Raw genomic sequence first — 19,699 nt, forward strand, 5'->3', positions numbered from 1 at the left:
CAACAACACCACCGCCACCACCACCACCAGTGCCACCGCCAACACGACTCGACGAGGAGGATGATATTAAATCCGATACGATCGTGCTCTGAGGGCACTGCTGCTGTACCCCCCACCCCAATTCCTAGCTGATGCGGGCCCGCTTGTTGGCCTGCGACTCCTGGTTCAGGTTGCTGCTGCGGATCATGTACTGCAGCTGCGGCATGTACGTCATCACGTCCGTCACCTGTATCATCGGCATCTTGTCCACGTTAGTGCGGCCCGCCTCCTGCAGCGCCTGGTACTGCAAGCTGAAAAAGGGTTGGAGAGGGGTGAAGAAATTATTAAATTATTGTCAAAGTTTAATGATGGGGACTATTCTAGCAGCATAATGCTATGAATTACAGGGTTCACCTACTCATATTGTACAGTATTGAAGAGTATTACAGGGTTTACTGAGTCGTTTCCGAATGCCAAAACTACACAGGGTTTAGCGAGTCATTTTGCCAACGTAAACAGTATTACAGGGTTTCGCCTCACTTTCGAATGTGAACACGTTAATATGATTTTCGACACCTGAAATATCCTATTGGACTATAACGCGTGGGCAATCATATTGAAAACATATTAAATTTCAAATAACATTCAAGTAAAATTCTGTAAATTTTCACGAATCTGCAATGTCCATAATTCGGTGAAATTCGCAGTTGCATTGCATTGCGCCATTGCAGCTACAGTGAAATCTCTCTAGTTTCTTCAAGATGTATTGCTTCTTCAAGATTAACATTTTGACATTTTGGTCCGGTCATATTCCTTACATTTTATGTCTTTTCAAGATGAATGTCTCCCTCAGGCGAATATTATTTAAGCTTCAGCAGCCCAAATGATCTAAGCTGAAGATTTGGAGGACAGGTCACAAAAGTATCAAAGGATGCCAGATTTTTCCCAAGGTTTTTTGGATACTTCATAGCAACACATTCATAACCATTCCTCAACATGAAAATCTCCCTAAGCTGACGGTCCCTTCGAATATTTATCTTAGAGAGATTTCACTGTATCATCTGTTGACATCTTACCGCAGGACTCCAAGGTGTATGGATATTAGGAGGTGAAGTGCTTCAGAGCAAATTGACATTTCACGACTTGACATAACAATACTGGGGGCTCCGGTATTAAAATCGGGGAGGACTGGAGGGGGGTATAGAAAATTGTATGCGATTTGACATAACAATACTCAATGATGGCGCCCGGAAAACGCGCTAACAATTCACCTCCTTAATAAACACACCTTGGCAGGACTCCACACAGCATAACACGGAGCGCAACATAACAACTGACAGCTTCCAAACGCTTCAATAGACGCTTGCGGAAGGAGGTGAAGTGTTTCATTACCTGTCGGTCATCGCAGTAGGTTGGTAGCTTTTCTACGAGCAATGAGCGGCCTACTAAGGATATTCAAAACATGTTACCAGGAAAGAAGCGTTTTCTGAAGCGTTTGGCAGCTGTCAGTTGTTATGTTGCGCTCCGTGTTATGCTGTGTGGAGTCCTGCGGTTATGGTTGAGCAAGAAAAACAACCCTATCGGTTCGTCTTCCCGTAAATAAATATATACAATTCTAAATGATGGTTGACTACGAACTGTTCCTATCTTCTTCAAGCCCGTAGGAGCTTTTTAATTACCTAATGAAGAATCCCCTTTGATTCAACATTTCCATTGCTGGATAGTTATCGAATAAAAGTAGCTTTTGCGAATAAAAGGTTTTAAAGGTAAAGGTTTCTGAGGTAATTGAGTTTAAAGTCTGTTAGAGGCCTTAAGAGATCATCCCTAAATTACGACCTATTACACGATCCTTTTCCTCCTTACCTATTGCCGATGAACAGATTGATGTCGAGCGCGTTCAGCACCCGCCGGCACACCTCCAGGCTGATGTACGGGAAGAACACGTCCTTCAGGTCGAAGATCGTCATCAGATACTCGGTGTTGCGGTACGGCGTCTTGTTCACGCAGTAGATGATCTTGTTCTCGACCGGTTTCTTCACCACCTCGTACGGCTTGTACTGCGTCACGCCCATGTTCATCTCGGGCAGCACGATCATGTTGCCGTGCCGCGTTTCCGTCAGGCTGTTGATCGCCGCCGCCGCCGCCGCCGTGGCCGCCGCGTGCTGCTGGTGCTGTACCTGCTGCTGCTGGGCCTGGGCCTGCTGCTGCTGGAGCTGCTGCTGCAGAGCGGCAACGCTGGCGTTGCGGTAGCTGTTCACTCCTCCGCTCGCACCGTTGCCACTGTTGCCACTGCCGGAGCCGCCGCCGGACGAGCTGCTGTTGGAGATCGCCCGGCCACCGGATGACAGGCCGGCCGATCCGGACGCCGCCCGCCGACTAGACTGTGACTGTTGCTGCTGCTGCTGTTGCTGGGCAACGGCGGCGGCCGCCGCCTGCTGGGCGGCCGCCAGATGTTGCGGCAGCGTGGTGCCTCCCATCGTGGACCTTTGGGTAGAAGATAGATCGATTACATCCGACAGTCCTGCTGCGATCAGCGCATTCAGATAGTGTGTTCTTCCGTCACTGGCCACGCCACCATTGCCGCCACCCGCACTAGTGATCACGCTCTGATTTCTTGTGTAATCGTGCCTACTGCTACTACTATTACTACTACTACTATTGCCGCTCGCTCTACTCTTATCGTGCACTATAACGCTAGGGCTGCCCGTGTTGGTGTTTGTGCTTTCCCGGTACGATGGTAGCTGTTTGCCGCTGCCGCCGCCGCCGCCGCCGCTATTGCTCGCCTCCAGCAGGCGCTCGTTAATGATCTCAATGTCCTTGCTCATCCGCAAATGAGCCAACAGATCGACGCCATTCGCTACGAGACTATCCATCAGCTCGTTATTGACGCCGCCACCGACCGGTATTAGGGCCGGCGGCGGTTGCCTTGCTTGACCGCCCTTCGGTGAGGCACGCGTCGGCGAACCAACCGGCACCGCGGTGATGGAGATCGGATTCTTAGGGTACGCTACCGGCTGCCGGTTGCCGTTCACAGCGTAGCTCCCCAGCCCGGCCACCGTCAGCTCGTCGAGCGTACTTGCACCTCTCTTCCCGGCCGGTGTGATCGTTACATTCCGTCCAAGCGAAAATCCATCCAGACTGTTGCTACTGCTGTTGCTGACACTACCACTGCTTCCCGCCGTGCGACCACCAGAGTTCATGGCCGCAGTAAAGGAAGCAATGGCAGCGGCAGCAGCGGCAGTAGCAGCGGCACTAGAGCTACTATTGGCGCTACTACGGCTCGACTTGCCGGCGGCGGCGGCGTTACGGTTGCTGCCGCCACTGGACGCCACCAGGCCCGCTCCACCGGTGCTGGCCATCGTGAGCTCGCTGATCTGTTGCTGATTCAGCCGGGACAGGTTGACGGTACCGTTTGGGCTACTGGTGGTTGCGAATATGGACAGAGCGGGGTTTAGGTTCGGTAGGGTATTGCCACTGCCGGCGGTACCCGAGGAGGAGCCCGAGCGAAGGACTGAGGAGGATGCGCCACCGCCACCACTCGACCTGTAGAGGAAGGCACATTACGGAGTAGTTTTCGGTTTTTTGTTTTTGTATGCAGTTTCTTTGGTTTGGTTAAGGTACATCGGGAACAAAACGCTCACCAACAGACACACTCTGCCTTCATTACAGCCTTCGTTTCACGCCAACACTCACGCATTGTGACACGCGAGGCATTCAGAAACGGAGCACCCACGAATGGAGCGTTCTTGTTTCCTTTCAAAGCTTGTTTCCCATGCAAATTCGTTATTATGTTTTTGTTTTGTTAAGAAAAAGGATTAATGTTCGGCAACGAACTGTTTTTTCCAAGATCATTCCGTTAGTTCTACCATCGTTTACACATTAAATTCCATCCTACAGCAAGGGATGTATCTGCCTTTAATGTAATTCTAATTTTAAACTGCATTTTCTTCCAAAAACTCGGTAAACAACAGCACCGGAACAATCTCTATCATTCACAGTTGCACACAGTTGGCCAATCTCAACCAGGTCGAATGGGGCAAAATTGAAAATGGGGAATTACGGGGCGATCGGGAGAGGGCAAACATGGGTGGGGGTGCCGAGGGGAGATAAAAGGAATTCTGTAACTAAGTGGCGCGAGATTCTTCCTCCCGGAACCTTTCCGGTGCAAAGCAACAGCAGCAACACTGAACCATGTCCACGCCGCCAGATGGCGAAGGGTAGAGAAGAAGGAAAGCACACACCACACCACCACACGGGGGGCGCCACGGAAAATGTGCACGGCTCTGTACTGCAAACGGCGCGCGAGAGAGTAAGAGAGAGATACGGACGCTACTCTGAAGTGAAGGAAAAGCTAAGAAATTGATTTAGGATATATTAAACGCTTGTGTTTTTTAAAAAAAAAGATACATATCACAGGACGGACAATTTTGCTGTCGTTGTCCAGGTGGGTTGCCACTACTGAAACAATAATGTTTTTACCCAGATAAAGCAGGTAAATAAAGTGAACCCGTGAAACAATAGTAATAAATAATAAACATAGTATCACGGATAAGCACAACAAAAAACTGGAAAATCGGCCAACATTACAAACTGAACGAAAGAAAGAAACAACAACACGCGTTACAAAAAGTCTACGTCCAATAAACCTAAAATTTGCTACGACAATTAAGTAATGTTCTTTTTTGTTTCATACTAGCCTATAATTTTGCTTCAATTTAGCGTTTTACAGTAAAAAAAAAAGCTAAAGACACGATGCCTAACACACTAACAAAACGTCGTTGTTGTTACTGGGACGGTTTGGCAATCTTATCATCTTTTTGTTTTACAGTTTAGCTTCACCTCTGTTTTACGACAATCTTTCTGTTTTCAGTTTTCCTCTATCCCTAGATTTTCTTCATTTATCATTTGTTATCCTCTTTACAAATTATTAATCTTCTGTAAATTACTTCTTAGTTTTTCTTTTCAACAATAAGGCAAACAAACTAAACAGCCTCTGCTTATTCACGCAACTAAGCAAACGGTAATTTTACGCTTAAAAGCACAAATATAGATTAAACTAGTTTAACTACGGCAACAAAAAAAGCCTCCCAATTGCTTTGTAAAACAATCCAAAGCACAAAATGAGAGGACCGAACGAATGTCATGTATTGAAGGAAACAAACTAAAAAAAAAACTTTGCAAACGCTACTCAACAGTATAAAGTATAACAACTACTGCATACAAGTACATACAAAAAAAAAGAGCGCAAAAAGGGGTCTTATACAAATGAAGAACACAAAAAGTGTCGGTAACCCCTTCGTGCGGCGAAACAAGGGCGCGTGTACCAGTGTGTGTGTGTTTGTGTGAGGAAGAATGCACCTATCGCTAGTTACTCTCTTGCTTTCTTTCTCTCGCTCGTTCCCACGGGGAATGTTGCAAATCGCGCCTACTGCCACCACTCGCAACATTCCCCGGAAAACGGAGATCGAAAGGCGACTTCTTTGCGACGCTACTTACAGATGCGCTTGAACCTGTGCCGATCGTACTAGCGGTGGCGGTACCGCCTGATTCTGCGACGTACGGGACGTCAGCGACATGGCGCTGTTCAGGTAAGAGTTGTACTGCTGCATCGTGTGCATGTTCTGCATGTTGCGTATCTGGGCCTGTGCTTGGGCCGCCTAAAACAAACAGAAAAGCGCATTTAGACGTTGAGCTTTCAGGGACATGCGGCCTACTTAGAGGAGGTCTCTCTTTCGTCTCTCTGGTTACCTGTTGGGCTTGGCTAAGTCGTATCAGCTGCTCCTGCTGGGCGAGCAGATTCGGATGGTTCGAGGAGACCATGTTGTTCCAGTTGTTAGTAAGAGCCTGCCGGAAGAGACAAAATGAAAAAAACATTGCGCGTTAGTACCGACCAGGCCTCTCGTATCGCCCCAAAACCAGTGAGGCACACATGCCTCCTCTTACACCCAAAGGAACGAACCTGTACAGCGGCAGTAATACTGGTCATTTGGTTGTTCGATTTGGCAAGGTTCTGCTGGGTCTGCAGCGTCTGGTAGACGTTGTTGGTGGCCGTAGTAAGTAGTAGTACAGTATACGCCGGGAAGGGTGGTGTGCACGCAGCTGATGAGTGGGGAATAATAACAAAACAATTACGTTTGGGCGATGGGGGTGTGTTTAGTGTTGAGAGAATATTGTGTGGAGGAATCTCAATGTTTTCGGATATTAACAGCAGAAGTTTGAAGATTATTTTAATACATTGAAATTATTAGATATGGTAAATAATATTATATTAAAAACCCCTGTTTTTAGTGCTATAATAACAACAAATAAAAGCTTTGTATTAAATCCAAACACTGAAAGATAAAGAGGAAGTGATTATTGCACGTGCTCCAATCCGGAATCGATCTCGAGAGACTCTTTACGAGCCTGCGTAGCTATCCAATAGGCCACCGAGCTGAAACTAAGAGACGAATGTTAAAAGGCATCCAGTTACGTCTGGACTTCATTTCTAATGAGTTTTTAGTATGAAAATTTTAAGAAACTAATTTGACTTATCGTTTATTTATGAAATAAAAACAAAAAAGCAAAACGAACGATTTGGACCGTTCCTTCCGAATAAAAAAAAAAACTAAAAATAGGAAATATAGAAAAATTTTGAAAATAACAACAAGTATAAACCGATCTACAGTGTAAATGGTACAGACTCGGAAAAATAATAATTAGGATACACTCTGTCCCTGTTAGCGAACCCGCCTCCTCACAAACCAAGTGTTTCTCTTCTCCGGTAAGCATATCAGCTGTTGCCTTTTCCCTGAGGGGTAATTGACTAACTTTTTATCCATTTACCGGATAAGCTGTTTTTGCATTACCGGAATTTAAACTGCAGTCGAATCGAACCCCCAAAGATTCCAACGAATGTCGAATGCTTTAAATGAAAAATAAAAAAAAACTAATTACTAATTTCTTTCATACAAGTCCATTCAACCACACACACACCATTCAATTAATTTGCGAAAGGGACACTCGCGTTTGCGCAATTAGGTGTTGCGTCCCCCTCTCTTTCCATCCGTTTACTTGTTCACATGTTCAAGCGTGGTTTTACTTTTATTGTTTTGCTGTTCAGGTTTAAGTTAATAGCTCTCAAAAACTGCCCTCTCTCGTGCTAACCACCAGCCCTTCGTTCAGTGTCTAACTATTCAGTCGTCGTCGGCCCATCGTTTTCTTTTTTGTGCCGACTGACTCCGACCACCTTCCTAGTTGTTCTGTTTGCTGATACGTACTGTACGTCCTTTGCGGCATTGCTTTGTTTTTCGTTCTAAATTCTTATCGCTTATCTCCTAAATATGCTATTATTCTGCTTAACGATGGAGTGGTATTTCATATCGTGAGAGAGAGATATAGAAAAACAAAACAAAACAAAACAATAACTAATAATAATGCCACCATTAAAGTGTGTGTATGTATGCCGCGCTATGCATAGTATAGCGCCGCAATTGAAACGCATTAATAATAATAATAATAACATTAATAATAATAAGAAACTAACAAAATAATCATTTTTTATACATAAAATAAGTTCAACTAGCAGTTTTGTTCGAATTCTCGCTTCAATTCTTAAACGATACAGGGTTAGACTCTAGGTTTGCTCATCATGTACAGTGGTAGTGTATATTAACACCCAATTCAAGTAACGGGCTTTTGTTTTCGCTTTGCTTTTTGGGAAAATAAATAAGTTTCTGCTGTAATTTAATGAACATAGCAACAACACTTTAGGCAGCCCTGCAGGCCTTCCCCCTGCGGGTGTGTTTTAAGCAGCATTTTGTTTGTTTTTTTAAATACACAAATACTGCTCTGTATGTGTTGTGTGTGTGTGTTAGTGTTGCAAGCAGCTCACGCACTGCTTACAGTCGGTGGTTAACACAGTACGAATGGAGCTAATCGCCCCCATAATCGTATTGCTTAGACACATTTAGCGGAACGAGGACTTTTTTTAATGGGGTGGAAGTCATAGGACATCCCCTCAACCGGTCTCCTCGTTGGATGCTTTCCCCGGGTTGGAATCTCGTTTGCTTGCGCCTTGTCATAATCCGCTCAATCAGTCTAATGGTTTTTTTTTTTTTGCTTCTTCTTCTAATTTTGCAAACCAATCTTCAAATTCCAATTCTCTACTAGTGCAGTGTGCCCTGAACTCTTCCCTCTCAGTCATGCTAATGCTAAATTATCTTATGAATGCATGCGTTTTGTTTGCGTATATTCGTTTGTTCGGTTAGCGTAAGTGTTGGTTTTGGCGAGATTTGTTTTAAAAGGTTCTCGTATGCCTTACACAAAAGGTTGATGTGATTTTTAAAACACTTAATGATTACCTAAGAACTGATTCTAGCACTCTTCGCTTACACATGTTCGATCGCGTGCGCGCGCCGTTCTTTGTTGGCGTGTTGGTATTTATTTTATGCTAATTCGCGTTCATGTGTTTGTGTGTGTGTTTAAATGAAGTGTATTTCTACATCCCACGACTCCTCGTTTCCGTTCCGTGACACACCTTTCGTTTATTACTTCACAAGCACAAGATAAAAGATGCGAACGTTAGTGTGCTCTTGTACCCATCTCCCTCGAGAGAGAGAGAGAAAGACCTAATTATGAATAAGTTATTTCTATATAAAGTGGATTCGCATAAGAGCGATAGTAACTTTTGTTTCATATGCTGCTTTTGCCACTACTCCTAGTACTGTCCGCCTGCCCGCTGCTGCTTACTACTTACTGCTTAAATTCCTCACTTAACACTACTAATCAAAGAGTGTCTCTGTGTCTGTGTATTCTGCTTTGTTTCAGTTTCTTTACCCATATACATAGTAAAAAAAAGAAGAGATTCGTTCTATATGTGTTCATACTTTTCCTTTCAATAGAAAAGCGATAAAGAAAATCAACAAAAGAAAAAACGTGAAAGAAACATTGCAACAAAATCTACTTTTAGTACATCTTTTGATCTTCGCAACGGAAAGAGGCTTCGTGTATGTGTGTGTGTGTGTGTGTTGAGTACAAAAACAACTTTGTGGTAGCAGCAAATGGGAGAGTGCGGGGAGTTGTTCATTCTCCTTTGCATATTCGAAAAACTGTAATTCTGTAATGTTGTTTGGACCTAACAGAAAAAAAGCAGCTATACTTGTACCCAAACAAACCCAAAACGAACGCAACACAACAGTGCACACAGACGACGAACGGCGTCTGCAAAGACAAGGAACTAGAGCGTTGACTAAAACGTATCCCCGCCGTACCAGGGATGTATCCACGGGGCGGAAGGGGGCGGCGTCGGTGGGTAGATGGTGGGCGAAGGTAACGCACAGGACCGTGCCGCGGTGCTGGTAGTATCGTACGCACTAATACTGTTCCCACCAGCAATGCTTCCTCCACCACCAAGACTACCAGCGCTTGTTCCACCTCCACCACCACCCTGCATTGGCGGATGGTAAGGTGACCCAGCGGCAAAGTGGGGTGAAAATAAGCTGTTGTTTACGGCTACCTGCTGCTGTTGCTGCTGCTGAGTTTGCTGCTGGTGTGTTGCTGCAGCATGTTGGTGATGGTGATGGTGGTGATGGGCGGCAGCAGCCGTATGATGATGCTGGGCGGCTGCGGCAGCCGCCGCCGCCGCTAGTGCCGACTCTTGGAATGATGAGTAAACGGAGGGGGGTACTAGGGATGATCCGTGGCCAAGCATACGGCTGGCGGCGGCAGCAGCGGCTGCAACCGCTGCCGCTGCCGATCCACTGCCCGCTTCAGCGCCCGCGGCGTAGTAGTCGGCAAGCGCGGAAGAGCTTATCTGCGCTGTGGCAGCAGCACCGCCCTTTTCCTGCTGATAGCGGCACGATGACATGGTTTTCTTGTCATAAAAGCTGCCCCCACTACTGGACGAGCCGGCCGAACCGCTCAGCGAAGGTGAGCTGAATGCACCACCGCCGGAAAACAGGGCCGCTGCCGCCGCACCGGAAGGTGACACTACCGAGGACGCGGTGGCAGAGGGCGAGATGCCCGCCATCGCCAGGGCGGCAGCGGCGGCTGCTGCTGCGGCTGCCGCCGCCGCAGAAGACGATGACGACGCGGACGGCGCCCCCGCTGACGAGGAGGATCCTTTTCTTGCGCCACTGCTGCTGGAATGAGTTCCGACCCCTCCGCTGCTGTTACTGCTGCTGCTGACCAGCGATAACGATGAGGAGGACGGCGATGGGGTCAGGTTGCTCCAACCGGCCGCCGCTATCCCACCACCAACACCACTGCCGGTGAACGAATCGCCCATGCCACCGCCAACAACACCACCGCCACCACCACCACCAGTGCCACCGCCAACACGACTCGACGAGGAGGATGATATTAAATCCGATACGATCGTGCTCTGAGGGCACTGCTGCTGTACCCCCCACCCCAATTCCTAGCTGATGCGGGCCCGCTTGTTGGCCTGCGACTCCTGGTTCAGGTTGCTGCTGCGGATCATGTACTGCAGCTGCGGCATGTACGTCATCACGTCCGTCACCTGTATCATCGGCATCTTGTCCACGTTAGTGCGGCCCGCCTCCTGCAGCGCCTGGTACTGCAAGCTGAAAAAGGGTTGGAGAGGGGTGAAGAAATTATTAGATTGTTGTCAAAGTTTAATGATGGGGACTATTCTAGCAGCATTTTGCTATGAATTACTGGGTTCACCGACTCATATTGAACAGTATTGAAGAGTGTTACAGGGTTTACCGAGTCGTTTCCGAATGCCAAAACTATACAAGGTTTAGTGAGTAATTTTGCCAACGTAAATAGTATTACAGGGTTTAACCTCACTTTCGAATGTGAACACGTTAATATGATTTGCGACACCTGAATTATCCTATTGGACTATCACGCGTGGGCAATCATATTATCTCTAGTTTCTTCAAGATGAATTGCTTCTTCAAGATTAACATTTTGACATTTTGGTCCAGTTATATTCCATACATTTTATGGCTTTTCAAGATGAATGTCTCCCTCAGGCAAATATTCTTTAAGCTACAGCAGCCCAAATTATCTCAGCTGTGACCTGTCATCCACAAAAATATTGATCCAAGGATGCCAAGTTTTTCCCATGGGTTCTTGGATACTTCTTAGCAACACATTCATAACCATTACTCAACATGAAAATCTCCCTAAGCTGACGGTCCCTTCGAATATTATTTATATTAGAGAGATTTCACCGCGCGGCTACATGAGGTGAAATATACAGCGAAATGAACTATTTGACAGGTGAAATATCTGACAGGTACAGCTAAAGGGCTGGGAGAGACACAACATCCGCTTTCGAAATTCTATTAAAAATAATATCTTCTCAAGCAGAACATTCCCTAATTGGAAGAAATTATAATCTGTTGACTGAAAATTAACCAAAGACTTGATATTGAAGATATTTAATGGATTTAATTACGATTTTGTACACGTTATTTGTTTGCATTGCACATCAGCTGGTTGCTGTGATGCGTTATCCGTCAGATATTTCGCCTGTCAAATAGTTCATTTCGCTGTATATTTCACCTCATGTAGCCGCGCGGTCACTGTATCATCTGTTGACATCTTATGGTTGAGCAAGAAAAACAACCCTATCGGTTCGTCTTCCCGTAAATAAATATATACAATTCTAAATGATGGTTGACTACGAACTGTTCCTATCTTCTTCAAGCCCGTAGGAGCTTTTTAATTACCTAATGAAGAATCCCCTTTAATTCAACATTTCCATTGCTGGATAGTTATCGAATAAAAGTAGCTTGTGCGAATAAAAGGTTTTAAAGGTAAAGGTTTCTGAGGTACTTGAGTTTAAAGTCTGTTAGAGGCCTTAAGAGATCATCCCTAAATTACGACCTATTACACGATCCTTTTCCTCCTTACCTATTGCCGATGAACAGATTGATGTCGAGCGCGTTCAGCACACGCCGGCACACCTCCAGGCTGATGTACGGGAAGAACACGTCCTTCAGGTCGAAGATCGTCATCAGATACTCGGTGTTGCGGTACGGCGTCTTGTTCACGCAGTAGATGATCTTGTTCTCGACCGGTTTCTTCACCACCTCGTACGGCTTGTACTGCGTCACGCCCATGTTCATCTCGGGCAGCACGATCATGTTGCCGTGCCGCGTTTCCGTCAGGCTGTTGATCGCCGCCGCCGCCGCCGCCGTGGCCGCCGCGTGCTGCTGGTGCTGTACCTGCTGCTGCTGGGCCTGGGCCTGCTGCTGCTGGAGCTGCTGCTGCAGAGCGGCAACGCTGGCGTTGCGGTAGCTGTTCACTCCTCCGCTCGCACCGTTGCCACTGTTGCCACTGCCGGAGCCGCCGCCGGACGAGCTGCTGTTGGAGATCGCCCGGCCACCGGATGACAGGCCGGCCGATCCGGACGCCGCCCGCCGACTAGACTGTGACTGTTGCTGCTGCTGCTGTTGCTGGGCAACGGCGGCGGCCGCCGCCTGCTGGGCGGCCGCCAGATGCTGCGGCAGCGTGGTGCCTCCCATCGTGGACCTTTGGGTAGAAGATAGATCGATTACATCCGACAGTCCTGCTGCGATCAGCGCATTCAGATAGTGTGTTCTTCCGTCACTGGCCACGCCACCATTGCCGCCACCCGCACTAGTGATCACGCTCTGATTTCTTGTGTAATCGTGCCTACTGCTACTACTATTACTACTACTACTATTGCCGCTCGCTCTACTCTTATCGTGCACTATAACGCTAGGGCTGCCCGTGTTGGTGTTTGTGCTTTCCCGGTACGATGGTAGCTGTTTGCCGCTGCCGCCGCCGCCGCCGCTATTGCTCGCCTCCAGCAGGCGCTCGTTAATGATCTCAATGTCCTTGCTCATCCGCAAATGAGCCAACAGATCGACGCCATTCGCTACGAGACTATCCATCAGCTCGTTATTGACGCCGCCACCGACCGGTATTAGGGCCGGCGGCGGTTGCCTTGCTTGACCGCCCTTCGGTGAGGCACGCGTCGGCGAACCAACCGGCACCGCGGTGATGGAGATCGGATTCTTAGGGTACGCTACCGGCTGCCGGTTGCCGTTCACAGCGTAGCTCCCCAGCCCGGCCACCGTCAGCTCGTCGAGCGTACTTGCACCTCTCTTCCCGGCCGGTGTGATCGTTACATTCCGTCCAAGCGAAAATCCATCCAGACTGTTGCTACTGCTGTTGCTGACACTACCACTGCTTCCCGCCGTGCGACCACCAGAGTTCATGGCCGCAGTAAAGGAAGCAATGGCAGCGGCAGCAGCGGCAGTAGCAGCGGCACTAGAGCTACTATTGGCGCTACTACGGCTCGACTTGCCGGCGGCGGCGGCGTTACGGTTGCTGCCGCCACTGGACGCCACCAGGCCCGCTCCACCGGTGCTGGCCATCGTGAGCTCGCTGATCTGTTGCTGATTCAGCCGGGACAGGTTGACGGTACCGTTTGGGCTACTGGTGGTTGCGAATATGGACAGAGCGGGGTTTAGGTTCGGTAGGGTATTGCCACTGCCGGCGGTACCCGAGGAGGAGCCCGAGCGAAGGACTGAGGAGGATGCGCCACCGCCACCACTCGACCTGTAGAGGAAGGCACATTACGGAGTAGTTTTCGGTTTTTTGTTTTTGTATGCAGTTTCTTTGGTTTGGTTAAGGTACATCGGGAACAAAACGCTCACCAACAGACACACTCTGCCTTCATTACAGCCTTCGTTTCACGCCAACACTCACGCATTGTGACACGCGAGGCATTCAGAAACGGAGCACCCACGAATGAAGCGTTCTCGTTTCCTTTCAAAGCTTGTTTCCCATGCAAATTTGTTATTATGTTTTTGTTTTGTTAAGAAAAAGGATTAATGTTCGGCAACGAACTGTTTTTTCCAAGATCATTCCGTTAGTTCTACCATCGTTTACACATTAAATTCCATCCTACAGCAAGGGATGTATCTGCCTTTAATGTAACTCTAATTTTAAACTGCATTTTCTTCCAAAAACTCGGTGAACAACAGCACCGGAACAATCTCTATCATTCACAGTTGCACACAGTTGGCCAATCTCAACCAGGTCGAATGGGGCAAAATTGAAAATGGGGAATTACGGGGCGATCGGGAGAGGGCAAACATGAGTGGGGGTGCCGAGGGGAGATATAAGGAATTCTGTAACTAAGTGGCGCGAGATTCTTCCTCCCGGAACCTTTCCGGTGCAAAGCAACAGCAGCAACACTGAACCATGTCCACGCCGCCAGATGGCGAGGGGTAGAGAAGAAGGAAAGCACACACCACACCACCACACGGGGGGCGCCACGGAAAATGTGCACGGCTCTGTACTGCAAACGGCGCGCGAGAGAGTAAGAGAGAGAGATACGGACGCTACTCTGAAGTGAAGGAAAAGCTAAGAAATTGATTTAGGATATATTAAACGCTTGTGTTTTTTAAAAAAAGATAAACCTCACAGGACGGACAATTTTGCTGTCGTTGTCCAGGTGGGTTGCCACTACTGAAACCATAATGTTTTTACCCAGATAAAGCAGGTAAATAAAGTGAACCCGTGAAACAATAGTAATAAATAATAAACATAGTATCACGGATAAGCACAACAAAAAAATGGAAAATCGGCCAACATTACAAACTGAACGAAACAAAGAAACAACAACACGCGTTACAAAAAGTCTACGTCCAAAAAACCTAAAATTTGCTACGACAATTAAGTAATGTTCTTTTTTGTTTCATACTAGCCTATAATTTTGCTTCAATTTAGCGTTTTACAGTAAAAAAAAAGCTAAAGACACGATGCCTAACACACTAACAAAACGTCGTTGTTGTTACTGGGACGGTTTGGCAATCTTATTATCTTTTTGTTTTACAGTTTAGCTTCACCTCTGTTTTACGACAATCTTTCTGTTTTCAGTTTTCCTCTATCCCTAGATTTTCTTCGTTTATCATTTGTTATCCTCTTTACAAATTATGAATCTTCTGTAAATTACTTCTTAGTTTTTCTTTTCAACAATAAGGCAAACAAACTAAACAGCCTCTGCTTATTCACGCAACTAAGCAAACGGTAATTTTACGCTTAAAAGCACAAATATAGATTAAACTAGTTTAACTACGGCAACAAAAAAAGCCTCCCAATTGCTTTGTAAAACAATGCAAAGCACAAAATGAGAGGACCGAACGAATGGCATGTATCGAAGGAAACAAACTAAAAAAAACTTTGCAAACGCTACTCAACAGTATAAAGTATAACAACTACTGCATACAAGTACATACAAAAAAAAAGAGCGCAAAAAGGGGTCTTATACAAATGAAGAACACAAAAAGTGTCGGTAACCCCTTCGTGCGGCGAAACAAGGGCGCGTGTACCAGTGTGTGTGTGTTTGTGTGAGGAAGAATGCACCTATCGCTAGTTACTCTCTTGCTTTCTTTCTCTCGCTCGTTCCCACGGGGAATGTTGCAAATCGCGCCTACTGCCACCACTCGCAACATTCCCCGGAAAACGGAGATCGAAAGGCGACTTCTTTGCGACGCTACTTACAGATGCGCTTGAACCTGTGCCGATCGTACTAGCGGTGGCGGTACCGCCTGATTCTGCGACGTACGGGACGTCAACGACATGGCGCTGTTCAGGTAAGAGTTGTACTGCTGCATCGTGTGCATGTTCTGCATGTTGCGTATCTGGGCCTGTGCCTGGGCCGCCTAAAACAAACAGAAAAGCGCATTTAGACGTTGAGCTTTCAGGGATATGCGGCCTACTTAGAGGAGGTCTCTCTTTCGTCTCTCTGGTTACCTGTTGGGCTTGGCTAAGTCGTATCAGCTGCTCCTGCTGGGCGAGCAGATTCGGATGGTTCGAGGAGACCATGTTGTTCCAGTTGTTAGTAAGAGCCTGCCGGAAGAGACAAAATGAAAAAAACATTGCGCGTTAGTACCGACCAGGCCTCTCGTATCGCCCCAAAACCAGTGAGGCACACATGCCTCCTCTTACACCCAAAGGAACGAACCTGTACAGCGGCAGTAATACTGGTCATTTGGTTGTTCGATTTGGCAAGGTTCTGCTGGGTCTGCAGCGTCTGGTAGACGTTGTTGGTGGCCGCCTTGCGGGCGGTCGCGTTCGCCATGATGGTGGGCGCCTTCGGCGGCGGCTGGGCCGGCTGCCGCGTCCAGTGGATGGTGTTCGTTTTCGGCCCCGAAAGCAGCTGCGAGTCGACCACCTTGCTCGGCCAGTAGTCCTCGAACTCGGTGCCGGGCGGGAAGTACCCCTTGATGTCGGTCAGGCTGATGACCGCGACCGAGTCACTCGCGAACAGCTCGTTCCGGATGCCCTGCACCTTGCAGCAAAACTTCAGGTACGACAGATCCCACCCGGACAGGTTGTCCGCCTTCAGCTTCAGGTTGTCCGTCTCGCCCTCGAAGTAGAACAGCGGCACCATCTTCTGGTAGTCGCGCACCGTGTACGGCACCACCGACTCCTTGTTGATGCGGATGAACCCGCACTTGTCGTTCGGGGTGCTGCATCCCATCAGCAGCTTCTTGTAGCACACCTCCAGAAACTGGTAGAACTTGTACGCGTCGGACACGCGCACCACCAGATCCTTGAGCGTGAACAGCTCCCGCCCGAAGTGCATGTCGCAGTGCTTCTGGTTGATCTCGTTCAGCAGCTTACACTCCGCCTCGGTGATGTAGTACGACCGCACGCACGTGCACGTGTAGATGTCCTGGTGCAGGTAGTTCAGATACTTGTTCAGCAGCTTCATCTCGACCATCCGCACCGCGCAGTAGCGCTCCTGCTGCCGCAGGATGAACGGGATGTGCACCTTGGCCGGGAACACCTCCCACCCGAAGTGTCCCTTCTGGCTTTCCTCGTCGTTAGCCTTCTTCTCGGCGCCGTTCTGGTCCGAGGATCCGCCGCCGTCGTACGCTTTGCCGCTGCCGTTCGACGTGACACTTTGGCCACTGCCGAGCGGGACGGCAACGGTAGTAGCCGCCGACGCAGCCGCCGCCATCACGTTGCCGGCTGTGGCGGTCGGTTTGCGCGTCAAGTAGTTCAGTATGTTCGTCTGGCCGGTCGTGACACCGTTGGCAGTGACGGTGGCCGCCACTGCGGCCGGTCGGGCCGGCACCTGTTGCTGCTGGACGGCGGCCGCCGCCGCCTTCGCCGACTGTTGCTTGTGTGCCTCCACTATCTTTGCCGCCATCTCGTTGATTTCGGCGTCATCGTGCCGCTCCTGTTTTACCGTGACCGGTGCCGCGGATGACATTTCTTCCACCACCACCACCGGAAGCGCTATTACACGGAATCGGAGGGAGAGAACACTCACACAAAACGAATACACACAGGTCGGGGGGAACACTCAAGACCTGGTCTTGTCGGGTGTGGGAGGTTTTTTTTAGGGGGGGCTGTTTTGCTTTCTCACACGCACACGAGGAGGGGTGGGGGCGATTTTCACGTAATCATAATCACGGTTTCTACCACTACTACTTTAGCTTTACAGCACACACAAACACACACGCACAGACACTTTCACAGTGAGGAACTTTGGATGTTTCCAACAGGAAGACCCCCTCCTTTCTTTCAGCACAACTGTCGTTTTGTCAACCTTTCCATCCAACACAACACACACACGCACAGAAACACACACTCGCAGGAACTCCGAGGAGATGTCACGCGTGCCTTTCAGCTGTCAAAATCTGCTGTGTGTACTTTGATTCTTTCGGTACTTTCCACTGCCAACAGACACGCGCGCACGCACACAACCACCAATTGCTTCTATAGCCGTATTAGAAACGTGCACACACACTGCCGCAAATCAACATTCCACCGGAGTGTGGACACCGAGCGGCGGAACGGAGGACGGGAGCCTCACACACAGAGGGACGGGCGTGTACCACCAACCACACCACAGCCCACACCAAGGTTGTTTTCTTCTTGCTCTGCTTGTTGTGCTTCTAACCGACACCAACACACTACACTCTGTGTGTGTATCGCAAATGCCTGCTTCCTCCACACACCACACACACTCCACCGTTGCTCTCGTGCGAGCGCACACACGCACACACAAGCTTTTGGATTCGCAACTGTGCGCGCACACACACTTCACGGGATTTGCTGGAATATCGCACACACAGGCGGGGAAGGGGGGCTATCTATTGCTGGGCTTTTGCCTTTTCCACGAACGCACACAGCACGGAGAGGCCAGTTTGCACAAAAGCGACCCCCAACAATGGGTTTTTTAAAGCTCACCGCAGTCGCTGCTGCTGCTGTTGTTGTTTGCCTCACACAACTGTCACGAAACTGAAACACTTTCCCGGGTCCAGATTTTCTTTCCAAACAAAACAAAATCAAAGCAACGGGAATTTCCTGCTAAATCCACTACCGTCTACCCTGCTAAGTAGCACCACCACACGGCCACAACACAACGCTGTCCTTGTATTGCCCGTACACACACACAATACACACCACCGCGATAGAAATTCCCTTAGTATCTTTTTTGTTGTTTTTTTGTGTTTTCGCGTTCTGTCGCTTTTTGTTCCGAGAGGAGCGCGCGCGTGTGCCGAGTGTCGCTGGCCTGCCGTTACACTACTGCTCTCATCCACACGTCGTTATTTTGTGTGGTGACGGCGGTACGTAAAACACCGAAAAACCCCCGGATCGAAAATCGCCCAACCGCGCTCGAAGAGAGCGAGAGCGAGAGAGAGAGAGCGCGCACACGGACTCGAAGTATACACAGCAGTGTCAGCAACACATAAAAGCGTGCAGCAACACATAGCAAGAGGGAGAGAGAGCGAGAACCACACACACGCATCGGGCAGCGTACCCCTTGGGTGCGAGAGCGAGAACGGCCACAAACACATACAGCCAAGAGCGCGGTCTTGAGCCCCCGTTCGCACGCTGCTACTGCTGCTGCTGCACACACAAAAACCGCTCATCCGCTCGGACGTGTAGTCTCGCACAACGAGGGCAGGCGCCTGCCAATCGGTTGGTCGTAGTCGCCGTCGTCGTCGTTCGCCATACTTCTTCTCTCGCGGGCGCTGACTCTCGCGCGCGGCGGCTCGCACCGTCATCATCTCGTCGCACCGGTTTCGCTCCCTCTCCCTTTGGCCCGTTTGTTTCGTACCGTGTGTGTGTTTGGTTTTGGGTTCAATCTAGTAGCGTTTTGTTTGGGGGACGGGTGGTGATTGGAGAGAGAAAAAAAAAAACGTTACATACACAATCTATATTATATGTACACGAAATATAGGTAGAGACAGGGAGTGGGATAGCGAGCGCGTAAGGGACAGCCACGGTACAGTACGCCCTCATTTATTTTCGTTTCATTCCCCCCCCCCCCCCTCCCCGCTTGTTCCTCTTCCTCTTTTTCCGCCATCTCCATCCGTAACTTCGTCCTCAGCAGACGGCGGCTGTTGTTCAGCTTGAGCCTCGCTTTTCCACCGCTCTCCTCTCTGCTAAGCGCACGCTCTCCCGCCAAAGGGAACACGATCGCTCTTCGCGCGTGTGATGTGTATGTATGTACCTGTGTGTGTGCCTGTGTGTGTACAAAAGGCAAGCGAGGCGAGAGTGGTGGTAATATAAACGAAAAACATACTTTGGCGCCTTTGCTCCGGGTCGTAAAGAGTCTCTTTCTGCCTCTCGCTCGCTTTCTTTAGCTCGCTCTCTCTCACTCGCGCACGCTCTTCCTTCCTACCTACACACCCCTTTTCGCTACCCCGTTGGCCGATTTTCAAGCTCCTTTCTTTCCTTGAACCTTTTTACGATCTCCCCCGCA

The 19,699-nt window shown here is 48.8% G+C and overlaps 1 protein-coding gene across 1 annotated transcript; it reads right to left on the bottom strand.

Annotated features, from left to right (window-relative positions):
* Positions 1–112: 112 nt before the first annotated feature.
* On the bottom strand, positions 113–19,251 carry LOC120959658 (serine-rich adhesin for platelets). Its single transcript, XM_049608977.1, is given in 10 exon segments — positions 113–290; positions 1,843–3,522; positions 5,476–5,636; positions 5,728–5,823; positions 5,939–6,200; positions 9,210–10,544; positions 11,848–13,524; positions 15,475–15,635; positions 15,727–15,822; positions 15,938–19,251. Coding segments are annotated over 10 exon segments (6,891 nt in total). The 5' UTR covers positions 17,195–19,251; the 3' UTR covers positions 113–124.
* Between the last annotated feature and the right edge of the window lie 448 nt (positions 19,252–19,699).

Source organism: Anopheles coluzzii, chromosome 3 (genome assembly GCF_943734685.1).
Source record: "Anopheles coluzzii chromosome 3, AcolN3, whole genome shotgun sequence".
Classification (NCBI taxonomy): domain Eukaryota; kingdom Metazoa; phylum Arthropoda; class Insecta; order Diptera; family Culicidae; genus Anopheles; species Anopheles coluzzii.